A 21,486-nucleotide genomic window follows, 5' to 3' on the forward strand; every position below is an offset into this window, starting at 1 on the left:
GCGCCTTCGTGGCCTCCCATTGGCCGCCGCCAATTTTTTTTCCTCCGGGGGAGGGGGCGGGAGGCCTCGGGGCGGGACAGGCTGCTGGGGCGCCCGCGGCGGCGTGGAGAGCTCGTCCCTGATGGGTGCTGCTGGGTGGCGGCGGGAAGATAAGGCTCCCCTCCTCTGGGGCTTGCACTGTTGGAAATCCCCCGCACGTTTAACGTGGCCAGGGTTGTGCAGCCCTGGACGTGTCTCTCCCCGCCCGATCCTGCTAGGTGAAATTGCAGGGCTTTAATCTCCCACTCTCGGTTCTATACTGGGCGCGGGAATTGCAAAATGCGAAAATATTGCAACCGTCCGCGCGGCCAGGCTGGCTTGCAAAGAGTGCCCCGGCCGGGGGGCGGGGGCTCAGGGCCTGCGTCCGGTGGGTGGCGGCTCCATCCCGACTGCACGTGGAGACGCGGTGGGGGTGGGGACGGGAGTGGCCACGCGGGCGGCTGCGGCGGCAGTCTCGCCCGGAGGAGCCTGGGCCCGTTTCTCCGCCCCCCTCCCCGCCCAGGCTGCAGTAAACAGGGCTTCAGCGCCGGGGCCTGCCGGGCTGGGCTGAGTGTCTGAGGACAAGGCGCTGGCTTTGCTAATCACATCACAAGACCTTGAGCCAGGGCCAAAGGCGCGGAGTGGCGCGGAGCGTCCCGGGCGGGGGAGCCGGCTGGAACGACGGGAGGAAAGGCCGGGAGAACTGCGCAGGCATGGAGGCGACTTCCCGCCACCCTGTTCGTCCGCTCGTGGGCCCGGCCTTCCCCAGCCCTCCCGGGGGATGGGGTGCAGCTGTGGGCTGAGGCTTCCCGCCCGCCGCAGCCTTGGCCGGGCGCGCCCTCCAGGCCCCTTCCCTGCCTGGCCGTTGGGGGCGCCGCGCCCTGCCTTAGCTCGCTGTGGGCTGCAGGCTGTGGCTGAGGCCGGCCAGCGGCCAGGCAGGGCTGGGCACCGAGGACGCTCAAGATGGGCTCGCCCCCTTTCCCCCCCTTTCCAGTCCCACACCCCGAAAAGCCTGCGCTGGGAAATGCCTTCGCCAACGGGCGCCCTCCGGGTATGGTGCACCCCCCCTCCCCCCGCCGCCCCAGCGCCCAGTTCGGCTAAAGCGGCTGACACGCCGGTTCGGGCAGATCCGGGGTCTGGTCCAGGACACTTATCACTCCGCGTTTAAACACATGCTGCCAAAAAGCTGGAGCAGGCCCATGATCTCGCACACCTGGCAGCCTAGGCTGCAATTGGGCCTAAGTTGGAAGGCTCAGTTCCCTCTAGGGAAGGAAGCAACCCACATCCCCTTTCCAAAATTGATCTTATTTCTTGCTGTTTCTTCGTGGTCATTTCCATTCGTTAACCTGGAAACGAACCAGCCAGGCCTGTCACTCCTGGAACTGACTCCCCAGAGCTCAGTTTGCATGCAGTTCCCCCTGCTGTAATTCCCCACACTTCCACCCACAAAGCCTGGGGCTGCAAGGACTTCAGGATCAGAAGCACAGGGCTGGAGATCAGGCCCTGCCCCTTCCAAGCCATGTGATCCTAGGCAAATCACATAATCTCTTTGGTACTTGGGTTTCCTCGTAAAACTAAGATAATTCCTGCTTTTTTGTCAAGGCGCAAATGAGTTATCTATTAGGGTGTATAAAAGATGAACAAGTATAACCCTTATTATTTATTAAAACAAGTTGACAAAGCATAAAAACAGAGACAACCAGGTCTCTGGGCTATGGACAGAGGGGTAGAGATCCACAGAATCATGCCTGTAGATGAGGGGCTCCGAATTTTGGACCCTCTAGCTAGGGGCCAAGGGCAGTGAACTCAGAAGAGGTGACTCCTTCGCTCCTGGTGATTTCACCACCCAGCCTACACTGGCTCCCAGGCAGCTGCACAGGGCAACTCACAGCCCTCGGTACCCAAGAACCCCAACTGTTCTATTTTGCTCTTTGTTGAAATGACCCCAAACATGGGAGTTTGAGGGCAACCCTGACAGAAGTATTCTAAGATTCCCCTGGGAATGCATCAGGCAAGTGTGAAACAGCCATTTCCTTAGCCACTGCTGTTGGCGGTCAGTAACAAGATTTCAGATACAAAACCAGGAGAAACATCTGGCCCTCCTGTCCTCCCGGGCTGGCCATAGCCAGCCAGCATTAAAATCTGGGGTAATTCCCCATTGGCAGCCATGAGAACACTCACTTCGCAGGCTGGGTAGAAGGATCCTGGAGATAACATGTAATAAATATGCTATGCCACAAGCTTTGGTACAGAGTACCCACTGGTAGGAAGTATTTTTATTATTATGTAACTGCTTTTATTTCATTTTAAATGGAGAAAAAAAGGAATGCTGGCCTCTTCCAGTGAGCTGGGCTTTGCTGAGGCCAGTTTCCTAGTTACTGAACCATGGTCATCACTGCATCATGCCGATTCCCTGACTTCTCACACAGTCGGGTCATCTTAGAACAAAAAGAAATGTTAGACTGGCAACTTTCGATCAAGTGTGGGCTACACAGATGCCCAACCAGGTAATTAATTCAGGATCACAAAAAAACACATTTTGAGCTGAATAGTGCAAAACCACCCAGGGAATTTCCTGTTCTCTTTAGGACAAAACTTTGGACTCTAAGTTTACTTCATTCCCTGCTTTTTCCTACGGGCCTTTTTCCTATACTTCCAGTACGGCTGTGTTTTTAGTGTTAGGTGGTTTTCTTTTAAAGAGAAACAAATTTGAAATACGAGCCTTTCTGCAGTAGGAAATGATATCAAACCCTCTTTCCTCTTATCTGCCCCTTTAACATAATTCCAAGGGACTGCTCACCTAAGAAGTATTTAAAAATATTTACAGACCCTAAAAGCTAGACCAACTTTATATACTACTACTGAAATGGCTTTTTCCGATAACCAGGATGAAAAACGAATATGGATGAGGCTATGACCAATCCAAACTATGAATTTCAAGACAGCTGTCGGTGGGTAACGCTTGCTTACTCCAAAATTTTAAGTAGAAAATGGCAAGCCATTGAAAGGCAGGAGCAGCAGCAAAATGTATGCAAGAGCGACACCTGCTGGGTATCAGAGGAAGAGGGCTGGGCCGATCTTCCCAAAGGCAGAAAACATGTACGGTGTGTAGATTCAAACACTTAAGTGGATAAATGTGTTTTCTGACATCTTCAATGAGAATCTTGTTATTGCCACCAAGGAAAAGACAGGAAACGGTGTAGGAATCGAATAAATCATTTATTTTGGCTTTCCCTTCCCCGGGCTTCCTTCTGATAGCCGACAGTCTGTGCTTTCACTGGGTGGCAAAATCAGGTTTCCTAGCATTAGCGCAAACACTTTTGGTGGGTAGGAGCTCTTTTAATAATTGGGATGGCATGTGCAGGTTGCCGCAGGACTCGCACACGTAGATAGTAAAAACAAAACTATTTCTATGCAGTTGATCGATTTCTCCCAGGATCCAACATTTGGAACCTACTTCTGCCTTAGCTAAAACGGAATAAAATTTGGAATTCTGACCCAATGGGCTGTTTGCCCACTAATCCAGCTCTTCTACCCAGCAGAAAAAAGGAGAGAAAATCACAAGCTACAATCCAGTTCTGTACAGTCAGTTCACAGAAAATGCCGGCTGGCTATGGCTGGACATTAGAGGTCGTGGAGGAAGAAAAAGGCGAATTCAGGTCTGCAGGTGGCCTGCACCTGGGAACAGAGTCAATATTCAACGTGGTAGCCTCACTTCCTACAGTAGCTGCAATAAACCGGGCTGCCCTGAATGAGTGAACTGAAGAAAAATTCCTCTGTAGGAAGGGACAGAAGACTAGACTCACGAAGAGGAGAAAATACTTGAATTTATGTTCAACACGTTCCCTGCAGCTGTGGCGGGGGAACTGCCCATCCCCACCCACCCCCAAAAGTCTTCTTTCTTCAACGAGTCGTTTCTGTTCTTGCAAGAGTGAACTGATTCCCTTCTGCGGGAGAGTCGGAAGCACTGAGAACGGGGGTGTCTTCCTTTTCCTTTCCTTCCAGAAGGGCCAGCAGCCTCAGGCAAGCCGAAGTCCTCTCCTCCTGAATGCGCAGTCTCGTGAATTCCACTGTCTTCAAAAATTCAGCAGCTGGTGGCAGCTCTCTGAAGAGCTGGGAGAGGAGGTGGCCCTGCTCTGACGCTGTCCTGCGAAGATGATGGAGGCTTTCGGGGCTGAGGGGATGGCAGCTGGACTTGGAGAGGAGCCGGAAGAGGTGCTCAGAGAGGTATTTCACGAAGATTAGGGTCTCAGCCCAAAAGTTGACCTCGGTTTTTTCAAACAGGTAGTCTTCCACCTAAATCAAATGACGAAGCCCGAAGTCAACATTACAGGGGATGTCGACAGGCTCACATCCAGACCAGAGTCCTGCCAGACGTGGAGGAGGTGTGTCCCCTCCCCCTCCCGAGGGAGGGCCCACTCCTGCCTGTCAGCACCCACATACACTTGCCACTTGCAGCCTGGAAGGTCACCTTCTATTTTCATTTGCTGTACTTCTCTACCAGGAAGGAATTTTCGTCCCCAGACTTAACATGACCTTTGATAAAGATGTGTTTGTGGTTCCAAGCCAAGATATTTTGGGGGCGTGCTGTTGAAAAGGGAACCTCAACATGGGAGTAGCCCCTAGACCCAAAGGTGCAGCTAGAAATCAGAGGGTGGGGGCGGGAAGGAAGAGAAATCTCAGCAGCAGAACAGAGAGCAAAGGATTACCAAACACGAGGCTCTACTCTCTGAGTATGAAACCAAATTTCTGCGATGCTGGGGATTTTCAAGGTTATTTTATCACAGACACTTTATCTTGTTTCCAAATTTCCCATAAACAGGCTGCCTTTTGAACTCTTGGCCTGTGGGGTATGTCAAGGGGGCCAGCTGAGTCAGACACTGGCGGCTGGATACAAATTTCAGTTGACAAGATGGTTTTGGCTGCTGGTCTTGATGCTCGGTTTCCCTATCTGTTGGCTCACCTGGGGGGGGGCTAAGAGTTTTCTCTAAGCAGCAAATACCCTGCAAGGATCCTGATTCTCTGGGAATGTTTCACCTTCAGACCTAACCGTGGGGAGCCCCTAGCTCTTCCAATGCAGACTAATAAGCATTCTCCATAATTAAACCCTCAACTTCCAAGGGGCCTCTTCCTTTCATTTTTCTTCTATTTTTTCATCATTTTTTTCTATTGTATACAATCTTATACAAGTCTCAGGCATACAACATTTGTATCCATTGTGAATGATCACCGCATTAAATCTAGTTACCATCTGTCACCCTACAAGGTTAATATAATTTTATTGACTATATTCCACATGTTATGCATTAATAAGCCCCATGACTTATCTATCTTATAACTGGGAGTCTGTACTTCTTGATCCCCTTTGCCTATTTCACACCATCTTAACCCCCCTCCCCTCTGCCAACTGCCAATCTCTATATCCTTGAGTTCCATCTGTGTTGTCTCAAATGGCAACATTCCATTCTTTTTCATGGCTGAGTAGTATTTTCATATACATGGGAAAAATATATAAAACACACACATATTAATATACACACACACACCTTTATCTATTCATCCATTGAAGGACACGTTGAAGTTGCTTCCATATCTTGGCTATTGTAAATAATGCTGTGGTGAACCCAGTGGTGTGTGTATCTTTTCAAATTAGTGTTTCCATTTTGTTTGGATAGATACTCGGCATTGAAATTGCTAGATCATATGGTGGTTCTATTTTTAATTTTATGAGGAACCTCCATACTGTTTTCCATAGTGGTTGCACAGATTTACATTCCCACCAACAGGGCATGAGAATTCTCCTTCCTCCACATCCTCACCAACACTTATTTCTTGTCTTCTTGACACCAGCCATTCTGACTGGTGTTAGGGGATACCTCATTGGGGCTTTGATTTACATTTCCCTGATGACTAGTGACGTCGAGCATCTTTTCCATACCTGTTGGCCACCTGTATGTCTCCTTTGGGAAAATGTCTATTCAGATCCTCTGCCCATTTTTCCCCTCTACCCATTTTTTAATCAGATTTCTTTGTTGTTATTGAGTTGTATGAGTTCTTTATATTTTTTGGATATTAACCCCTTACTGGATATATAAATCATATGCAAATATCTTCTCCCATTTGGTAGGTTCTGTTTTCATTTTGTTGATGGTTTCCTTCAGAAACCATCAGAAAGAAGCTTTTTAGTATGATTTAGTCCCAGTTGTTTATTTTTGCTTTTGTTTCCCTTGCCTTCGGAGTCAGATTCACAAAAACATCACTAAGACGGATATCAAGAAGCTTACTGTCTGTGTTTTCTTCTAGAATTTTTATAGTTTCAGGTCTTACATTCAGGTCTTTAATCCATTTTGAGTTAATTTGTATATGGCATAAGAAAGTGGTCCGGTTTCATTCTTTTGCATGTAGCTGTCCAGTTTTCCCAATACCACTTATTGAAGAGAACATCCATTCATCATTGCATATTCTTGCCTCCTTTGACAAAAATTAATTGACCATATATATATGTGGATTTATTTCTGGGCTCTCTGTTCAGTTCCACTGATGTATATGTCTGGTTTTCTACCAGTGCCATACTGTTTTAATTACTATGGCTTTGTAGTATAGTTTGAAGTCAAGGCACATAATACCTCTGGCTTTGTTCTTTCTCAAGACTGTTTGGTTATTTGGGGTCTTTGGTGGTTCCCTATACATTTTAGAATATATGTTCTAGTTCTGTAAAAAATACTGATGGAATTTTCATAGGGTTTGCATTGAATCTGTAGACTGCTTTGGCCAGAGAGATGTTTTAACAATATTCTCCCAATCCAAGAGCATGGAATATATTTCCATTTATTTGTGTCTCCTTTAATGTCTTTCATCAATATCTTATAGTTTAATAAGGTCTTTCACCTCCTTGGTTAAGTGTATTTCTAGGTATTTTTTTTCTTTTTTATGCAATTGTAGATGGGACTGTTTTCTTGATTTCTCTTTCTGATAGTTTGTTATTAATGTATAGAAATGCAACAGATTTTTGTACATTGATGTTGTATCCTGCAACTTTATTGAATTCATTTATTAGTTCTTTCTTTTTTTTTTTTTTTTTAAGATTTTATTTATTTATTTGACAGAGAGAGAGACAGCCAGCGAGACAGGGAACACAAGCAAGGGGAGTGTGAGAGGGAGAAGGCTTACTGCCGAACAGGGAGCCCGATGCGGGCTCGATCCTAGGACCCTGGGATCAGGACCTGAGCCGAAGGCAGACGCTTAATGGCTGAGCCACCCAGGCACCCCATGTTGGGAGGTTTTTAATTGCCTCCCAGTAACTGGTCTATTCAGATTTTCTATTTCTTTCTTTTTTTTTTTTTAAGATTTTATTTATTTATTTGACAGAGAGACAGCCAGCAAGAGAGGGAACACAAGCAGGGGGAGTGGGAGAGGAAGAAGCAGGCTCATAGCGGAGGAGCCTGATGTGGGGCTCGATCCCATAACGCTGGGATCACGCCCTGAGCTGAAGGCAGACGCTTAACTGCTGTGCCACCCAGGCGCCCCTAAATCCTCAGTTTTATCAACCAATTTTTAGAATCATAGTATTTTTTTACAAAGGTGTTTCTCCATAACCTTTACACAAAACCCACAATAACTGCTAGTCAACTGCATTCACTGACCAAGTTGGTAGGTCTATGGGAGAGTGATTTTCATACTGCAAGTTGTAACCTTTCAGAGGTCACGAAATCAATATCGATTGCAACCAGTTAAAAAAAAAAAATGGCTCAGAAACATCAGCGCTATGTGTTATAAAGTATTATTTAGTGAAATGTTTGCTTCAGAAGCGCAGAGTGAGGAGGGAAGGGCTTCCCTGTCTTCCTATATACACCTCCCATCCCCCCTCCACCTGCCCAAGACACATCCTTGGCACAGTCATCCAATTCACAGCAGTCTCCTACGATCCTTTGTATTTCTATGGTATCAGCTGTAACCTCACCTCTTTCATTTCTGATTTTATTTATTTGAGCCCTCTCTTTTTCTTGGTCAGTCTAGCTAAAGGTTTGTCTATTTTGTTTATCTTTTCAAAGAACCAGCTTTTAGTTTCATTGATGTTTTCTATTGTCTTTTTTTAGTCTCTATTTCATTTATTTCCGCTCTGATCTTTATTATTTCCTTCCTCCTCCTAATTTTGGGTTTTGTTCTTCTTTTTCTGATCCCTTGAGGTATAAAGTTAGGTTGTTTATTTGAGATCTTTCTTGTTTCTTGATCATAGGCATTTATCACTTGAACTTCCCTCTTAGAACCACTTTTTCTGCAGCCCATAGATTTTGGTATGTTGTGTTTCTGTTTTCATTTGTTTCTAGGTGTTTTTTTTTTTTTTAAAGATTTTATTTATTTATTTGACAGAGAGAGAGAGACACACAGCCAGTGAGAGAGGGAACACAAGCAGGGGGAGTGGGAGAGGAAGAAGCAGGCTCCCAGCGGCTCCCAGCGGAGCCCAGCGGAGCAGGGAGCCTGATGTGAGGCTCGATCCCAGGACCCTGGGATCATGCCCTGGGCCAAAGGTAGACGCTTAACGACTGAGCCACCCAGGCGCCCCATGTTTCTAGGTGTTTTAATTTCTCCTTTGATTTCTTCTATGACCCAATAGTTGTTCAGTAACATGTTGTTTAATTTCCACATATTTGTAGTTTTTCCAGTTTTCTTCTTGTAATTGATTTCTAATTTCATACCATTGTGGTCAGAAAAGATGCTTGACATGAGTTTTATCTTCTTGTATTTACTGAGATTTGTTTTGTGGCCTAACATGTGATCTACCCTGGAGAATGTTCCATGTGCCCTTGAGAAGAATGTGTATTCTCCTGCTTTGGATGGGATGTTCTGTATAGATCTATTAAAGTCCATGTGGCCTAATGTATTGTTTAAGGCCAACATTTCCTTATTAATTTTGGTTGGATGACCTATCCATTGATGTCAGTGGGATGTTAAAGTCCCCTACTATTATCGCATTACTCATAATTTCTCCCTTTAGGTCTGTTACTATTTGCTCTATATATTTTGGTGCTCCTATGTTGGGTGTATAATATTTATAAATGTTATATATTCTTGCTGGATTGACCCTTTTATCAATATGGTGGCCCTCTTTCTCTTTTATTATAGTCTTTGTTCCAAAGTCTATTTTGTCTGATATGAATATAGCTATATAGCTGTACCAGCCTTCTTCTTGTTTCCATTTGTATGGAATATAATTCTCCATCCCTTCACTTTTGGGCTGCGTGTGTCCTTACTTCTGAAGTCTCTTGTAGGCAGTATACAGATGTATCTTTTTTTTTTTTTTAAATTCATTTACCCACTCTATGTCTTTGATTGGAGAATTAGTCCATTTACATTTAAAGTAATTATTGATAGGTATCTGCTTATTGCCATTTTGTTGACTATTTGCTGGCTGTCTTGTAGGTCCTGTATGTTCCTTTCTTCTTCTCTTTCATTCTTCTCTTGTGGTTTGATGACTTTCTTTAGTGTTTAGATTCCTTCCTCATTTTCCTTGTGTATTTACAGTAAGTTTTTGCTTTGGACTTACTGTGATGTTCATATATACCATCCTATGTCTATAACCATCTATTTTAGGTTGACAGCAACTTGAATTTGAATATATCCCAGAATTCTACATTTGTACTCCCTCTATTTTATGTTTTTTTTTTTTTTTAAAGATTTTATTTATTTATTTGACAGAGAGAGAGAGACAGCCAGCGAGAGAGGGAACACAACCAGGGGGAGTGGGAGAGGAAGAAGCAGGCTCATAGCGGAAGAGCCTGATGTGGGGCTCGATCCCACAACGCCGGGATCACGCCCTGAGCCGAAGGCAGACGCTTAACCGCTGTGCCACCCAGGCGCCCTATTTTATGTTTTTGATGTCATATTTTACATCTTTTTATGTTTCCTTTAATTTTTGTAGTTTTAGTTCATTTTACTGAATTTTTTCTTTTCACCTTCCAAGTAGCTTTGTAAGTGATTAATCTACTACCTTTACTATATATTTACCTTTTCCAGTGGGATTTTTACTTTCATAAGTTTTCTTGTAATTAATTAGTGCCTTTTTTTTTGGTGGGCAGCAAAGCCAGGTTTTTGAGTGATAGCAAAGTGATAGTACAAAGCTCCCAAGGAGGGAGGGGGCCTGAGAAGTGAGGGGGTTGCCACTGTCCTTTCTAAGTCAAAGGGTTTCTATGGGCTTGTTGGTGGGTTGATTAACCCTCCCTGCGCCTATCATCCAATCAGATTTTTGTCACCAATCTATCATATGGGAAAGGGTGGAGGGCTCCTTCCAGGGTGGTGTAAAATCCTTTTAAGGGTGGTTTCCTCTTAGGGCTGGGGTTGGGGTGGGGCTTGTCCCTGCCTGCCCGCCTTCCAGCTGTCCTTCATCATTCCCCCCTCCGAAGAGGTAACTGTAACTACTGTTAGGGAAGAAGGGTGACGACCTGTTGTAGCTACTTCCTGCTGGTCAGGGGCTTTGGATGGGGTGGCAGTCCGAGTTCCCCTTATCCCATCTTAATTAGTGCCATTTCTTTTCAACTTAAAGAAGTCCTTTAACATTTCTACGCCCAGATTAGTGGTGACAATTACTTCAGTTTTTGCTTATCTGGGAAACTCTTTCCTCTTCCATCCTGAATGATAACCTTGCCAGGTACAGTATTCTTGGTTGGAAGGTTTTGAGTATGTCATGCCACTCCCTTCTGGTCTGCAAAATCACTGCCGAGAAATCTGCCAGTAGCCTTCTGGGGTTTCCCTTGTACGTAATAATTTGTTTTTCTCTTGCTGCTTTTAAGATTCTATCTTTAACTTCTTTTTTTTTTTTTTTTAAAGATTTTATTTATTTATTCTACAGAGGTAGAGACAGCCAGCGAGAGAGGGAACACAAGCAGGGGGAGTGGGAGAGGAAGAAGCAGGCTCCCAGTGGAGGAGCCTGATGTGGGGCTCGATCCCAGAATGCCGGGATCACACCCTGAGCTGAAGGCAGACGCTTAACCGCTGTGCCACCCAGGTGGCCCTGGATTCTCTCTTTAACTTCTGACAGTTTAACTATGACGTGTCTTGGCGTCCATCTCTTTAGGTTCATCTTCTTTGGGATTCTTTGGGCTTCCCTGGGCCTGGATTACTGTTTCTATTTCCAGGCTAGGGAAGTTTTCAGCCATGTTTCTTCAAATTAGTTTTCTGCCCCTTTCTCTGTTCTCCTTCTGGGACCCCTCTCATGTGAATGTCACTCCACCTGATGCTGTCTCATAGCTCTCTTAAGTTATCTTCATTTTTAAAGTTTGCTTTCCTTTTTGCAGCTCTGGCTGGATGAGCTCCGTTGTTTTGTCTTCCAGCTCGCTGATCCATTCTTCTGTTTCATCCAGTCTACTACTGAGCCCTTCTAGGGTTTCTCAGTTCAGTTATTCAGTATTCTTTGGCTCTGTGCCTTGTATTTGATACTTTCTTATATTTTCTCTTTGTTGAAGTTCTCACTGTGTTCATCCTTTCTTCTCCCAAGTTCAGTGAACTCCTTTTTTTTTTTTTAAAGATTTTATTTATTTATTTATTTATTTATTTATTTGAGAGAGAGAGGGAGAACACAAAGGGAGAGTGAGAGGGAGAAGCAGACCCCACGCTGAGCAGAGAGCCTGAAGTGGGACTCAATACCAGGACCCTGAGATCATGACCTGAACTGAAGGCAGATGCTTAACGGACTGAGTCACGCAGGCGCCCCGGTGAGATTCTTTATGGCCATTACTTTGAATCCTTTATCAGCTGGATTCCTTATCTCTATATCATTAAGGTCTTTTTCTGAGGTTTTTTTTGTTCTTCCATTTGGAACATATTTCTGTTTCCTCATTTTGCTTGACTCTGTGTTCCCTTCTGCGTATTAGGCAAAGCAGCCACCTCTCTGTCTTGAGTGGGTGGCCTTGTGGGTGGTGAAACTTCTCCGTCAACCTTGCCCTAGTTCTTGGTTGTCTCTTGAACCGTTCTGATTGTCTAAACCGCCTGATTTATTCTTAATATGTCCCTGTTGTTGAGGGTGTGCCAAGACCGGTCAGTGTTCCAAGGGGAGGAATCTTATTTAGCACCTGCTTTCAGGATGATATGAAGCCAGACCCTTCTGCAGCAGCTTCTAAAATATATACAGTACTGTGGGGTGGCAACTGTAATCCTTGCTAGCCTCCAGACCAGGAGATCCGGAGGTGTCCCCTGGGCAACTGTTGCAAAAACTGGGGCTCCAGATGAATGTATTAGCTTTTTTCTGGGAGGTCTCATGGAGTTGAGGCAAGGCCAAGGGGGCATGTAAGGATGTCACCTCCTGCTTATGTTCCCTGGGAACGCCTCCTGAGCCTCTAGATGTGTGGGAAACCTAAAGCCTGTCCCTCAGGCTGAAGTTCCAGGCTAAGTAAACAGCCTTTTTTCCCATGCAGACTGGGGTTGTGTTTCAGTCTGCCGTCTGTGCAGTGCCCTGGGGGTGATAGAGTGCCAGGAACGGTCTTCCTGATCACTATTTTCCTGCGGAGTTCAGGATGCCAGCTCCCTTGGCCATCAGTGCCAGGCAATCAAGGGGTATCCTGGGTGTGGAGCAGACATGGCTGCTGGCTTTAGCTGGGCCATGGTGGAGTGTAGGGGGTGGGGCATGCCCACTGGCTTCAGAAACCCAGGAGTCTCTTTCAAAGTCCTCTCCCCTGGTGATGTGAAGACTTACCACTGGAACCCCAAAAGTCAGCATGAGAACTGCCCCGGCACCCCCAGCAGCATCTAGCAGGCTGCTGTGGTCATTTGGAGACCTTCCTAATTAGCTAGTGAACTGCACCTGAGCATCCAAAGGACACTTTCAGCAGGCACGTGAAGCCTAAGCAAGCCTGATGTGCTGCATCTAGTGGGTTCGGGCCACCATTCTGATTCCACCTCCACTGCCCCGAGAACCTAGGATTACCTGATGCGTGCTTTCCACACGGGCCACAAAATCATCACCTTCTCCCAACAGCCATCCCAGCAGGACTGGGAGTCCAGGGGCCAGCTGGTCCCACTGCTGGAGCAGGTCACACAGCACAGCCAGGGCCAGAGTCAGTGCAATCGAAGCGTCCACCTGGCAGAAGGCAAATTCTGTGGAAACGAAAGAGAGGCGAGCGGTGAATGTGTGGCTCAGGGCCAGCCCAGGGAGGCTCCGCAGGACTCTGGGAACGGGCAGGGCCTCAGGTCAAATCACTGCCACCGGCCTGCAGGGAGGCGGCTGGGATAGGCTCCTCAGAGGTTATTAATCCATTTCATTCTGCTGGAAGGAGTCAGAGGCCCGAACCCCACCATTTCCATGCCCCCAACCCCTGTGTGGTCAGAAGCAAGTCCACCTGCAAGATGAGAAATTGAGCTCCTGTCAGCCCATCTAGTATAACTGGAAGGATCTCAGGACAGCTTTGTACCGGGGGTCTCCTCTGCAGGCCCGCCACAACGCCTGAATTCCACTGGTTTGCGCCTCCCTCCGAAAGCAAATCCTGCCAGCCATATGACACATAAGCCTCTTACCATTTTAGAGCAGGGCCTCAGCAAGCTTTTTCTTAAAGGGTCAGAGAATAAATATTTTAGACTTTAGGGGTCTTCAGGTTTCTGTCACAACTCCTCAACTCTGCTGAAAGCAGCCACGGACAATATGGAAACTTTATTTATGTTCCATTAAAATTTGAATTTCATGTAGTTTTCACATGTCATAAAATATTCTTTTGATCTTTTCCCAACCATTTACAAACAGAAAAACCACCTGTAGTTCATAGGCTGTACGACAGCAGGTGGCAAGCTGGATTTGGCTCATATTTTGCTTCAGAATTCGTTTTTCAGACCCCTGTCTTCCTCGCTGGCTGGGAAAGGGTGCGGAAAGAGTAGAATGGGGTGCAGAAAGAGGAAGCGGGTGCCTTGGGGAAACCATTGCTTACTTCATCATTTTGCCTTAGACAGTCCTAAATATGGGTTTGAAGAGAGGCTCTGGGTGTTGACACTTCCGCTAACAACGCAAGGCCTCCCACCCCCAACTTGGAGGAGGTCTGAGACATGGGACTGCAATACTACCACCAAACGAACCTCTTTGGATCCCTCCATGCACCAGGGCCTGTCTTTTGATGACCCACTGCTATTGAGGCCTCATTGTTCCCTAACCCACATCTCCAACTCCAGCACACAGACCTGGTCCTGACCGCTGGCATCCAGAGACTTGCTCAGCACATGGGGGTGGGGGGGAGAAGACTCAGAGTCCGGACTGAAAGCTTGAGTTCTCACGGTACTGAACCAGGCCAAGGAGGAAGCCCCCCCCCCCACTGTCCACCCCCAAGGGCCTATTATGTGCCAGGTCCTAACCAAGTACTTTCTGTCCACTCCTTTGACATCCTATGGGTTGGGTATTGCCATCCCTACTCCACAGGTGCGGAATCCTGAGCTCAGATTAACCTACTTGTGTACAGTCACAGAACTTTAAGTGGCTATAAATAATCAGAATGGGCAAAATGTTTCATGGTGCCTGCGGAACACAGATTTGGAGAATTAGAACCAACATTCCAGACATATAGGTCTTCCCAGTGAGATAAGCAGGGTTGGTGACCCCGCAGCAGGGTCAGTACTACCTGGAGCCCGCCCAGCAGAGCCTAGACTCACAGAAGCAGCCCCAAGACTGATGTCACCGTCCCCAAATCAATCCTCCAGGACACCTGCCCCTTAAATGCCTCTGCTCCCCAGGCTGCTGCCTCTGCTGCCTGGAACCAGGATTTAACCCAGGCAAAAGAAAAAGAAGAGGGGTATGGGAGAGAAGCAGAGAACAAATGTGCATTTTGGCTGTAGGTCTGGGCCATGTGTTGGTCCAGCCTTTATCTGCAGTATAAGCTCTATTTTTATCTCTACCGGACTCCTCTGTGTAGTTCTCAGAGGGTTTCGAATCTGTATGGGGAGGTGGTACAATTAATTAGCATCTTTCATACCTCAAAGAATTGAAAATACACATGAAGACCAGCATAGAATCGATTAAACACATAGCAGATGCTCAGAACATTCTAGTGTGTGACTCGGGAGATCATGAAATCTTTTCCTTTGCCCCCGACTTGATTTAGTTTGAACACTAACATAGGGGCTGCCACAAAGAAAGCATTCACGAAATGGTTACCTAGGATTACTGTTGATAATAATGAACACTGGCCTATCTAACCCTTATTGGTCCCACACGAGCAGGGAGGCATCCTTGTTTAACCAATGAGGAAGCTATGCTCGTGGGGAACGGATCTAAGCTTGCAAAGTGAGCAGTGGCGGCAGTGAGCTAAGTCTGCCTCAGCCCAGAGGCTGCCCTACCCCGCAGGGAGGCCACGGAGAAACAGCCAACGGAGATGAAGAAGTCACAGCTGGCTTTATCGCTTCTATTCATGATGCCGCCAGGAAGGCCTGCTGCACTTGCCCCACCCGATAGGACAGACGTCCCCCATCCCGAACCATTGTGTCATGAATGGTGCTTAGGAAGTGGCAGAAGAGTGACGGGCATGACAGAGGCACAGAGGAGTGTTGGTGGGATTTGGCTAGAAGTGGATCCAGACAGAATTAGAACTGTCCAAATACTGGCTCTGCCAGATGAAGAAGGAAGGGGAAAGAAAGCTGGGTGGGGGGAGGGGGGGAATTAGCTGGATTTAAATGGGCTTGATGGGCCAGATGAACCCCATCAAGTTTCCTCTTTTCTGACTTTGCCCTGAACTAGGATGGCTTGGCCCAAACAACCCAGATCTCTACTGGCCAAAAGCCTTGTGAAGGGAGGCAGAAGAGTGGGAGAGGAGTTTTTTAGCTTAACCATGCAGGCCAGCCAGGCTCTCACAGTTTCCATCAAGGAAACCAGAAAGCAAGTGACCAAGCAACCAGTGTGTCTGAAGAATCTGCCGCATGTTCAGAACAGCTGAACAATCTGGAAAAACACAACAGAACTGGAAGACACACACTTCCTGATTTTTATTTTTATTTTTATTTATTTATTTATTTGACAGAGATAGAGACAGCCAGCGAGAGAGGGAACACAAGCAGGGGGAGTGGGAGAGGAAGAAGCAGGCTCATAGTGGAGGAGCCTGACGTGGGGCTCGATCCCATAACGCCGGGATCACGGCCTGAGCCGAAGGCAGACGCTTAACCGCTGTGCCACCCAGGCGCCCCCACACTTCCTGATTTTAAAACTTACTACAAAGCTACAGTAACAAGACAGTGCGGTGCTGGCATAAGGGCAGATATATGGATCAATGGAATAGAACGGAGATTCCAGAAATAAACCCTCACACTTACATTCCATTGATTTTTTTTTTTGCTTGACAAGACTGCCAAAACAATTCACGGTAGGGAAAGAACAGTTTTTTCAACAGTTTTTTCTTTTCTTTTCTTTTCTTTTCTTTTTTTTTTTTTTTTTAAGATTTTATTTATTTATTTGACAGAGAGACAGCCAGCGAGAGAGGGAACACAAGCAGCGGGAGTGGGAGAGGAAGAAGCAGGCTTCCTGTGGAGGAGCCTGATGCGGGGCTCGATCCCAGAACGCCGGGATCACGCCCTGAGCCAAAGGCAGACGCTTAACGACAGAGCCACCCAGGCGCCCCTCAACAGTTTTTTCAAGCTGGGACATCTGGGTACCCATCCACAGGCAAAGAATGAAGCTGGATCCACCTCACAGCATATACAAAAATGGACTCAAAATGGATTAAAGACCTACATTTAAGAGCTAAAACCATAAAACACATAGAAGAAAATACAGAAGTGAAGCTTTGTGATCTTGGATTAGGCAATGGTTTCTTAAGTAAGACATCAAAAGCCCAAGCAACAAAAGAAAGGTTAGACTTCATCAGAACTGCAAACTTTTGCGCTCCAAAGGATATCATTAACAAAGTGACGACAACTCACAGAGCTGGAGAATATATCTTCAAATCCCTTATCTGACAAGCGATGTATATTTAGAATACATAGGGCACTCTTAAAGCGAAATAATAAAAAGATAACCCAATGAAAATATGTGCAAAGGCTCTGAACAGACATTTCTCCAGAGAAGATCCACAAATGACCAATAAACGTAGGAAAAGATGGTCGGCATCATTAACCATCAGGAAAATGCAACTCAAAACCACAGTGAAATACCACTTCACAACCATGAGGAGAACTATAATACAAAAGGCAGATAATAAGTTTTGGTGAAAATATGGAGAAGTTGGAACTCTCAGACACTGCTGGTGGGGATAGAAAATGGTGCAGCCATTTTGGGAACTAGTCTTGAGGTTTTCCTCACTCCAAGGCATATACCTCAGAGAAATAAAAGCGATATGTCCTCACAAAAACTTGTACTTGTGAATGTTCATACTAGCCAATATGCAGAAACAATCAAACGTCCATCAAGCAAGGGATGGATAAATAAAATGTACATCCGTACAATGGAATGTTATTTAGTCACAGAAAGGGCGAAAGCACCGGTTCAGGCTACACCACAGGTGAGCCTTGGAAACATGCTAAGTGAAAGAAGCCAGACACAAAAGACCATGTATTGTATGATTCTACTTATGTGAAATATCCAGACTAGGCGAATCACAGAGACAAAAAGTGTATTAATGGCTGCCAGAGGTTGGAGAATGGGGAGACTGAGGAATGACTACTGATAGAAACAGGATTTCTTTTTTGGGTTGATGAAAATGTTCTGGAATTACACGGTGGTGATGGTTGCACAACCTTGTGAATATACTAAAATGTGTATATTTGTAGGCTTTACTTTGGTGAATTTTGTGGTATGTGAATTATCTTGGGCCAGGGGACATGGGGAATGTGGCAGGCCAAAAAATGGCTTCCGGCCGTGGAACCTGTGAATGTTGTCTTACTTGAAAAAAGGGTCTTTGCAGCTGTGATTTAGTTAATGGTACTGAGATGAGGAAATAATCTTAGATGATCTGGGTGGCCCCTAATGCCATCGCAAATACCCTAATAAGAGAGCAGAGAGACACCTGACAAATGGAAGAAAAGGTGATATGAAGCCAAAAGACTGGAGGGATGCCGGCCTCTGGAGGCTGGAAGAAGCAAGGAATTCTCTAGAGCATGATTCTTCCCTAGAGCCTCCAGAGGAAGCGTGGCCCTGCCGACACCTTAATTTGTGGCCTCATGAGGTCATAAATTGCTGTCGTTTTAGGTCACCAAGTTTATGTACACAGCTACGGGGAGAGTGAAATATGCCCTAGACCCCTGTGGGAGGGCTTCAAATGGGTGAGATGTGCTGGTACGTACTCTTGTCTGCGGTAGGCCTACAGAAGGGGGATTAGCATTGGTCATTTGGAAGTGAGCTGGAAACCCAACGAATCAGCATTTAGAACTAGTTAATGCTTGCCTTCTGCCCTTGTGAATGGATAACTTGGACGGTAGGGCTTCAGGGCTGCTGCAATGTGGACATCCTCTTGCCACTGCCACAGCCGCATGGGCTCTTTTGCCAAGGCAGGCACCTGGCCATCAGAAGCCCTTACTTGATGAGACTCCTGAGGCGAGCATGGGGAGTCCCACAGGCCTGCTGCCCAATGTTCTTTCCCACTCCCGTGATGAGGCCTGCCTTGGGGCTGCCAGCTAGAGGCAGGCTTCCCAAGTCCCAGGCTTCGAGGTGGTCTTCGGCCACGCTGATGAAAATGAAAATGCCAACGTTGACCTGTTCCAAGGGCCAACCTTGAAAACCGCTTCAGACCGTGGATTAAAAGTACACAGTCCGATTCTAAAGTTATCATGGGGGAGATGCCTTCTAGACTAAGGCCATTGGTCAAGTTTCCTTCCCAGGAGAGACCAAGTGAGCACAGTAAATGTTGAGTAAATGGAGATGGGTGGAATGTTCCCAGCCCCAGCTCTGGAGCACCCTGTTCCAGGCATTTGTGGAACTCTCTCAACCTTGCCATTCAAATGTCTCTCCGTCCACCCATTCACCCATCAATTCAAGCTTCTATCTGCCCACAGTACTTATCGTCACCTGCTGTGTGTGTGGGAGGCATTAGGAGAAACATGAGGAAAACCCCAGTCCCTTCTCTCTGAGAGAGGAGTGTAGTCAGCGGTGAGCTGACACATGAAGGGTCAGGAAATAGTCCAAAGTGGTGTATGACGGGGACTGATGATATGAGTAGCAGTAATGAAAGAACGTAAAAGGAAAACAGATGTGGAGAGTGGTTGGAGGGAGCTTCAAGGAGGGAAAACTGGGCAAGCGAGGATCAGGGGCCATGCACAGCTGGGACGAAAGGGAGAAGCAGGAAGCTCAGGCCTGCCCCTGAAGACGGGCGTCTGCCAGGGGAACTGGAGGGGAAGCCGGAGGGCCAGACAGGCTGGAGCTGCCTGGGGAGGCAAAGGCAGTGTTTGAGTAAGGGAGAATTACTGTGTCTTCTTTTTTCTGAGAGAAAATATTTTAAGGTTGCACTAGGCTGTTTCCAGACAACTTCATTATTTTTGGTCTTCTCCACAGACTTCTTCACTTCCCCTCAGCAGAGCAAGAGGCCGTATTTTATTTAGTCATGAGAAACAAGTGTGGGCTGATGCTTGGTTCAACTGCTGACTCTGCCACTCGCCTCTTCCTGAGGCTGCCAGAGCGCCTTCGCCCCCCTGCCTCTCCCGACCCTCTACCCTGGAGCCCATGGCTCTCTGCTCCTCAGGGCCAGAGGTGAGATTTCCCGGCATGGCAATCAGTGACAGAACTTCAGGGCTCTGCCAAAGGTCATTGTCTCAGCCTTTACCACTAGACAGAGCTCCCATACAACCCTTACCTGAGACAAATGGCTCAGAGGAAGGTCTGTGTCCTGAGGTACCTAAACTGGAGAACTGGTGGCTTCTCCAGTTTTGAAGAACGTAGCAGGAAGGCTGGGTGGGGGAACATGGGTATTCGTGATATTAGTCTCTGTTCTTTATCTGAATATTTAAAAAATTTCGTCCAAGAACCAAATGTGCTGGTCAGTGCTCTCAAGGGCAGCTCCAGCCCTGGCCTCAGCGGACACGGGGTCAAGTGCCAGAGCGTGGGCAGCACTGAGACTCCTGCCCACCCACTCAGTGCTCCAAGCAGGTGCCTCTGGACTATAGCCAGCCCTTCCCTCCCACTCCCAGCCTGGCTGTGTTAAGTCTGGAGGGGAAACTCTGACTTCACATGGGTCAGGTGGACCCCTCTTCTTCCTACTTCTTTTTCTTCTTTTGTTTTTTTTTTTTTAAGCCCTGGGAGCTATCGATTAAAAGACAGTATACAGGGTGTTATACACAACTAATGAATCATCGAGCCTTACATCGGAAACCGGGGATGTACTGTATGGTGACTAACATAATATAATAAAAAATCACAAAAGGAAATAAAAATAAAATAAAATAAAATAAAAGACAGTATACAGGAGGCAGAACATAAACCAAACACACAGCTCAAGGGTTCTAAGGCCCCAAAGGGCCCCTCAGAAACATCTGGACAGGGGTGCAAATGGACTGTTTGGTCTCCACACAAGTCTGGTAGGCTGATATGGTTTTTTTTTAAAGTCAGGAGATTTCTCATAAAAATTCAAATTTCTAGCATCTTTTGAAAATTCAGAGAATCAGCACCTGGTGTCCCAGGCCTACATTTTATTTTATTTTATTATTTTTTAAAGATTTTATTTATTTATTTGACACAGAGAGAGACAGCCAGCAAGAGAGGGAACACAAACGGGGGGAGTGGGAGAGGAAGAAGCAGGTTCCCAGCAGAGGAGCCTAATATGGGGCTCGATCCCAGGACCCCGGGATCATGCCCTGAGCCAAAGGCAGATGCTTAACGACTGAGCCCCCCAGGCGCCCCCCAGGCCTGCATTTTAATGTGGTAAGAGATGCGTGGAGCAGAGCAATGGCCAGGCCCTATGGGAGGCATCGGGGCATCCTATGGCCTCCCCCAGTCACTCCCGTAGCCATGTGAGTTTAGGACTCCTACACCCGACTACTGAGGAAGGGGACAGGTCCTGAGCCAGCCCCTCATTTCCACAGATGAGACCACCAAGACCCTCTCCCAAAGCTGTCTGATCACCAGTCCCCCGCTGGAGCTCTCTGGGCCTTCTCCTTCCCTCCAACTCTCAAGGCTCCGGTTTGCTCACCATCCCTACTATCTGATAGATCCTCTCTCATCCTGACTCAGCCGGGCCTACTCATCCCTCCGGACGTAGCTCAGGTCCTGTGGTCTAGATTTTTCCAGCCCCCTGTGACCTTTCTCTCCTCATATCTGCACAGCACTCAGCGTGCTAACAGACGGTGAGAGAGGGCATTCTGTGGCTGAGCCCCAGGTCTTTGCTTTTCCCAGGATCATCCAAAAAACAGCACTGGGCCCACAGCAGATACCGTCCACTTGGTACCTGATTAGAGCCACGTACTAAGCAATTTACTTAGGACTTGCGTTTCCCCAATAGAAAACCTGCAAGACTCAGTCACATATGCAGACAGGATTATTGCTGCCATTCTACATGTGAGGTTATTGAGGGTTAGAGAAGTCACTCGTTC

At 46.8% G+C, this 21,486-nt stretch overlaps 1 protein-coding gene across 3 annotated transcripts in view; it reads right to left on the reverse strand.

The window, feature by feature from the left end:
* Positions 1–1,665: 1,665 nt before the first annotated feature.
* THADA (THADA armadillo repeat containing) overlaps positions 1,666–21,486 on the reverse strand; it is a 317,055-nt gene continuing 297,234 nt past the window's right edge. For all 3 annotated transcript variants that reach the window (XM_045771620.2, XM_087863353.1, XM_087863352.1), the window contains 2 exons: positions 12,935–13,104; positions 1,666–4,314 (listed from right to left, as the gene is read on the reverse strand). In XM_045771620.2, the coding sequence (XP_045627576.2) occupies positions 3,922–4,314; positions 12,935–13,104 (563 nt within the window). In that variant the 3' untranslated portion in view covers positions 1,666–3,921. The remainder of the gene's footprint in view (positions 4,315–12,934; positions 13,105–21,486) is intronic.

Source organism: Ursus americanus, chromosome 7 (assembly GCF_024610735.1).
Source record: "Ursus americanus isolate L20-20 chromosome 7, mUrsAme1.1.p, whole genome shotgun sequence".
In the NCBI taxonomy this organism is placed as follows: Eukaryota; Metazoa; Chordata; class Mammalia; order Carnivora; family Ursidae; genus Ursus; species Ursus americanus.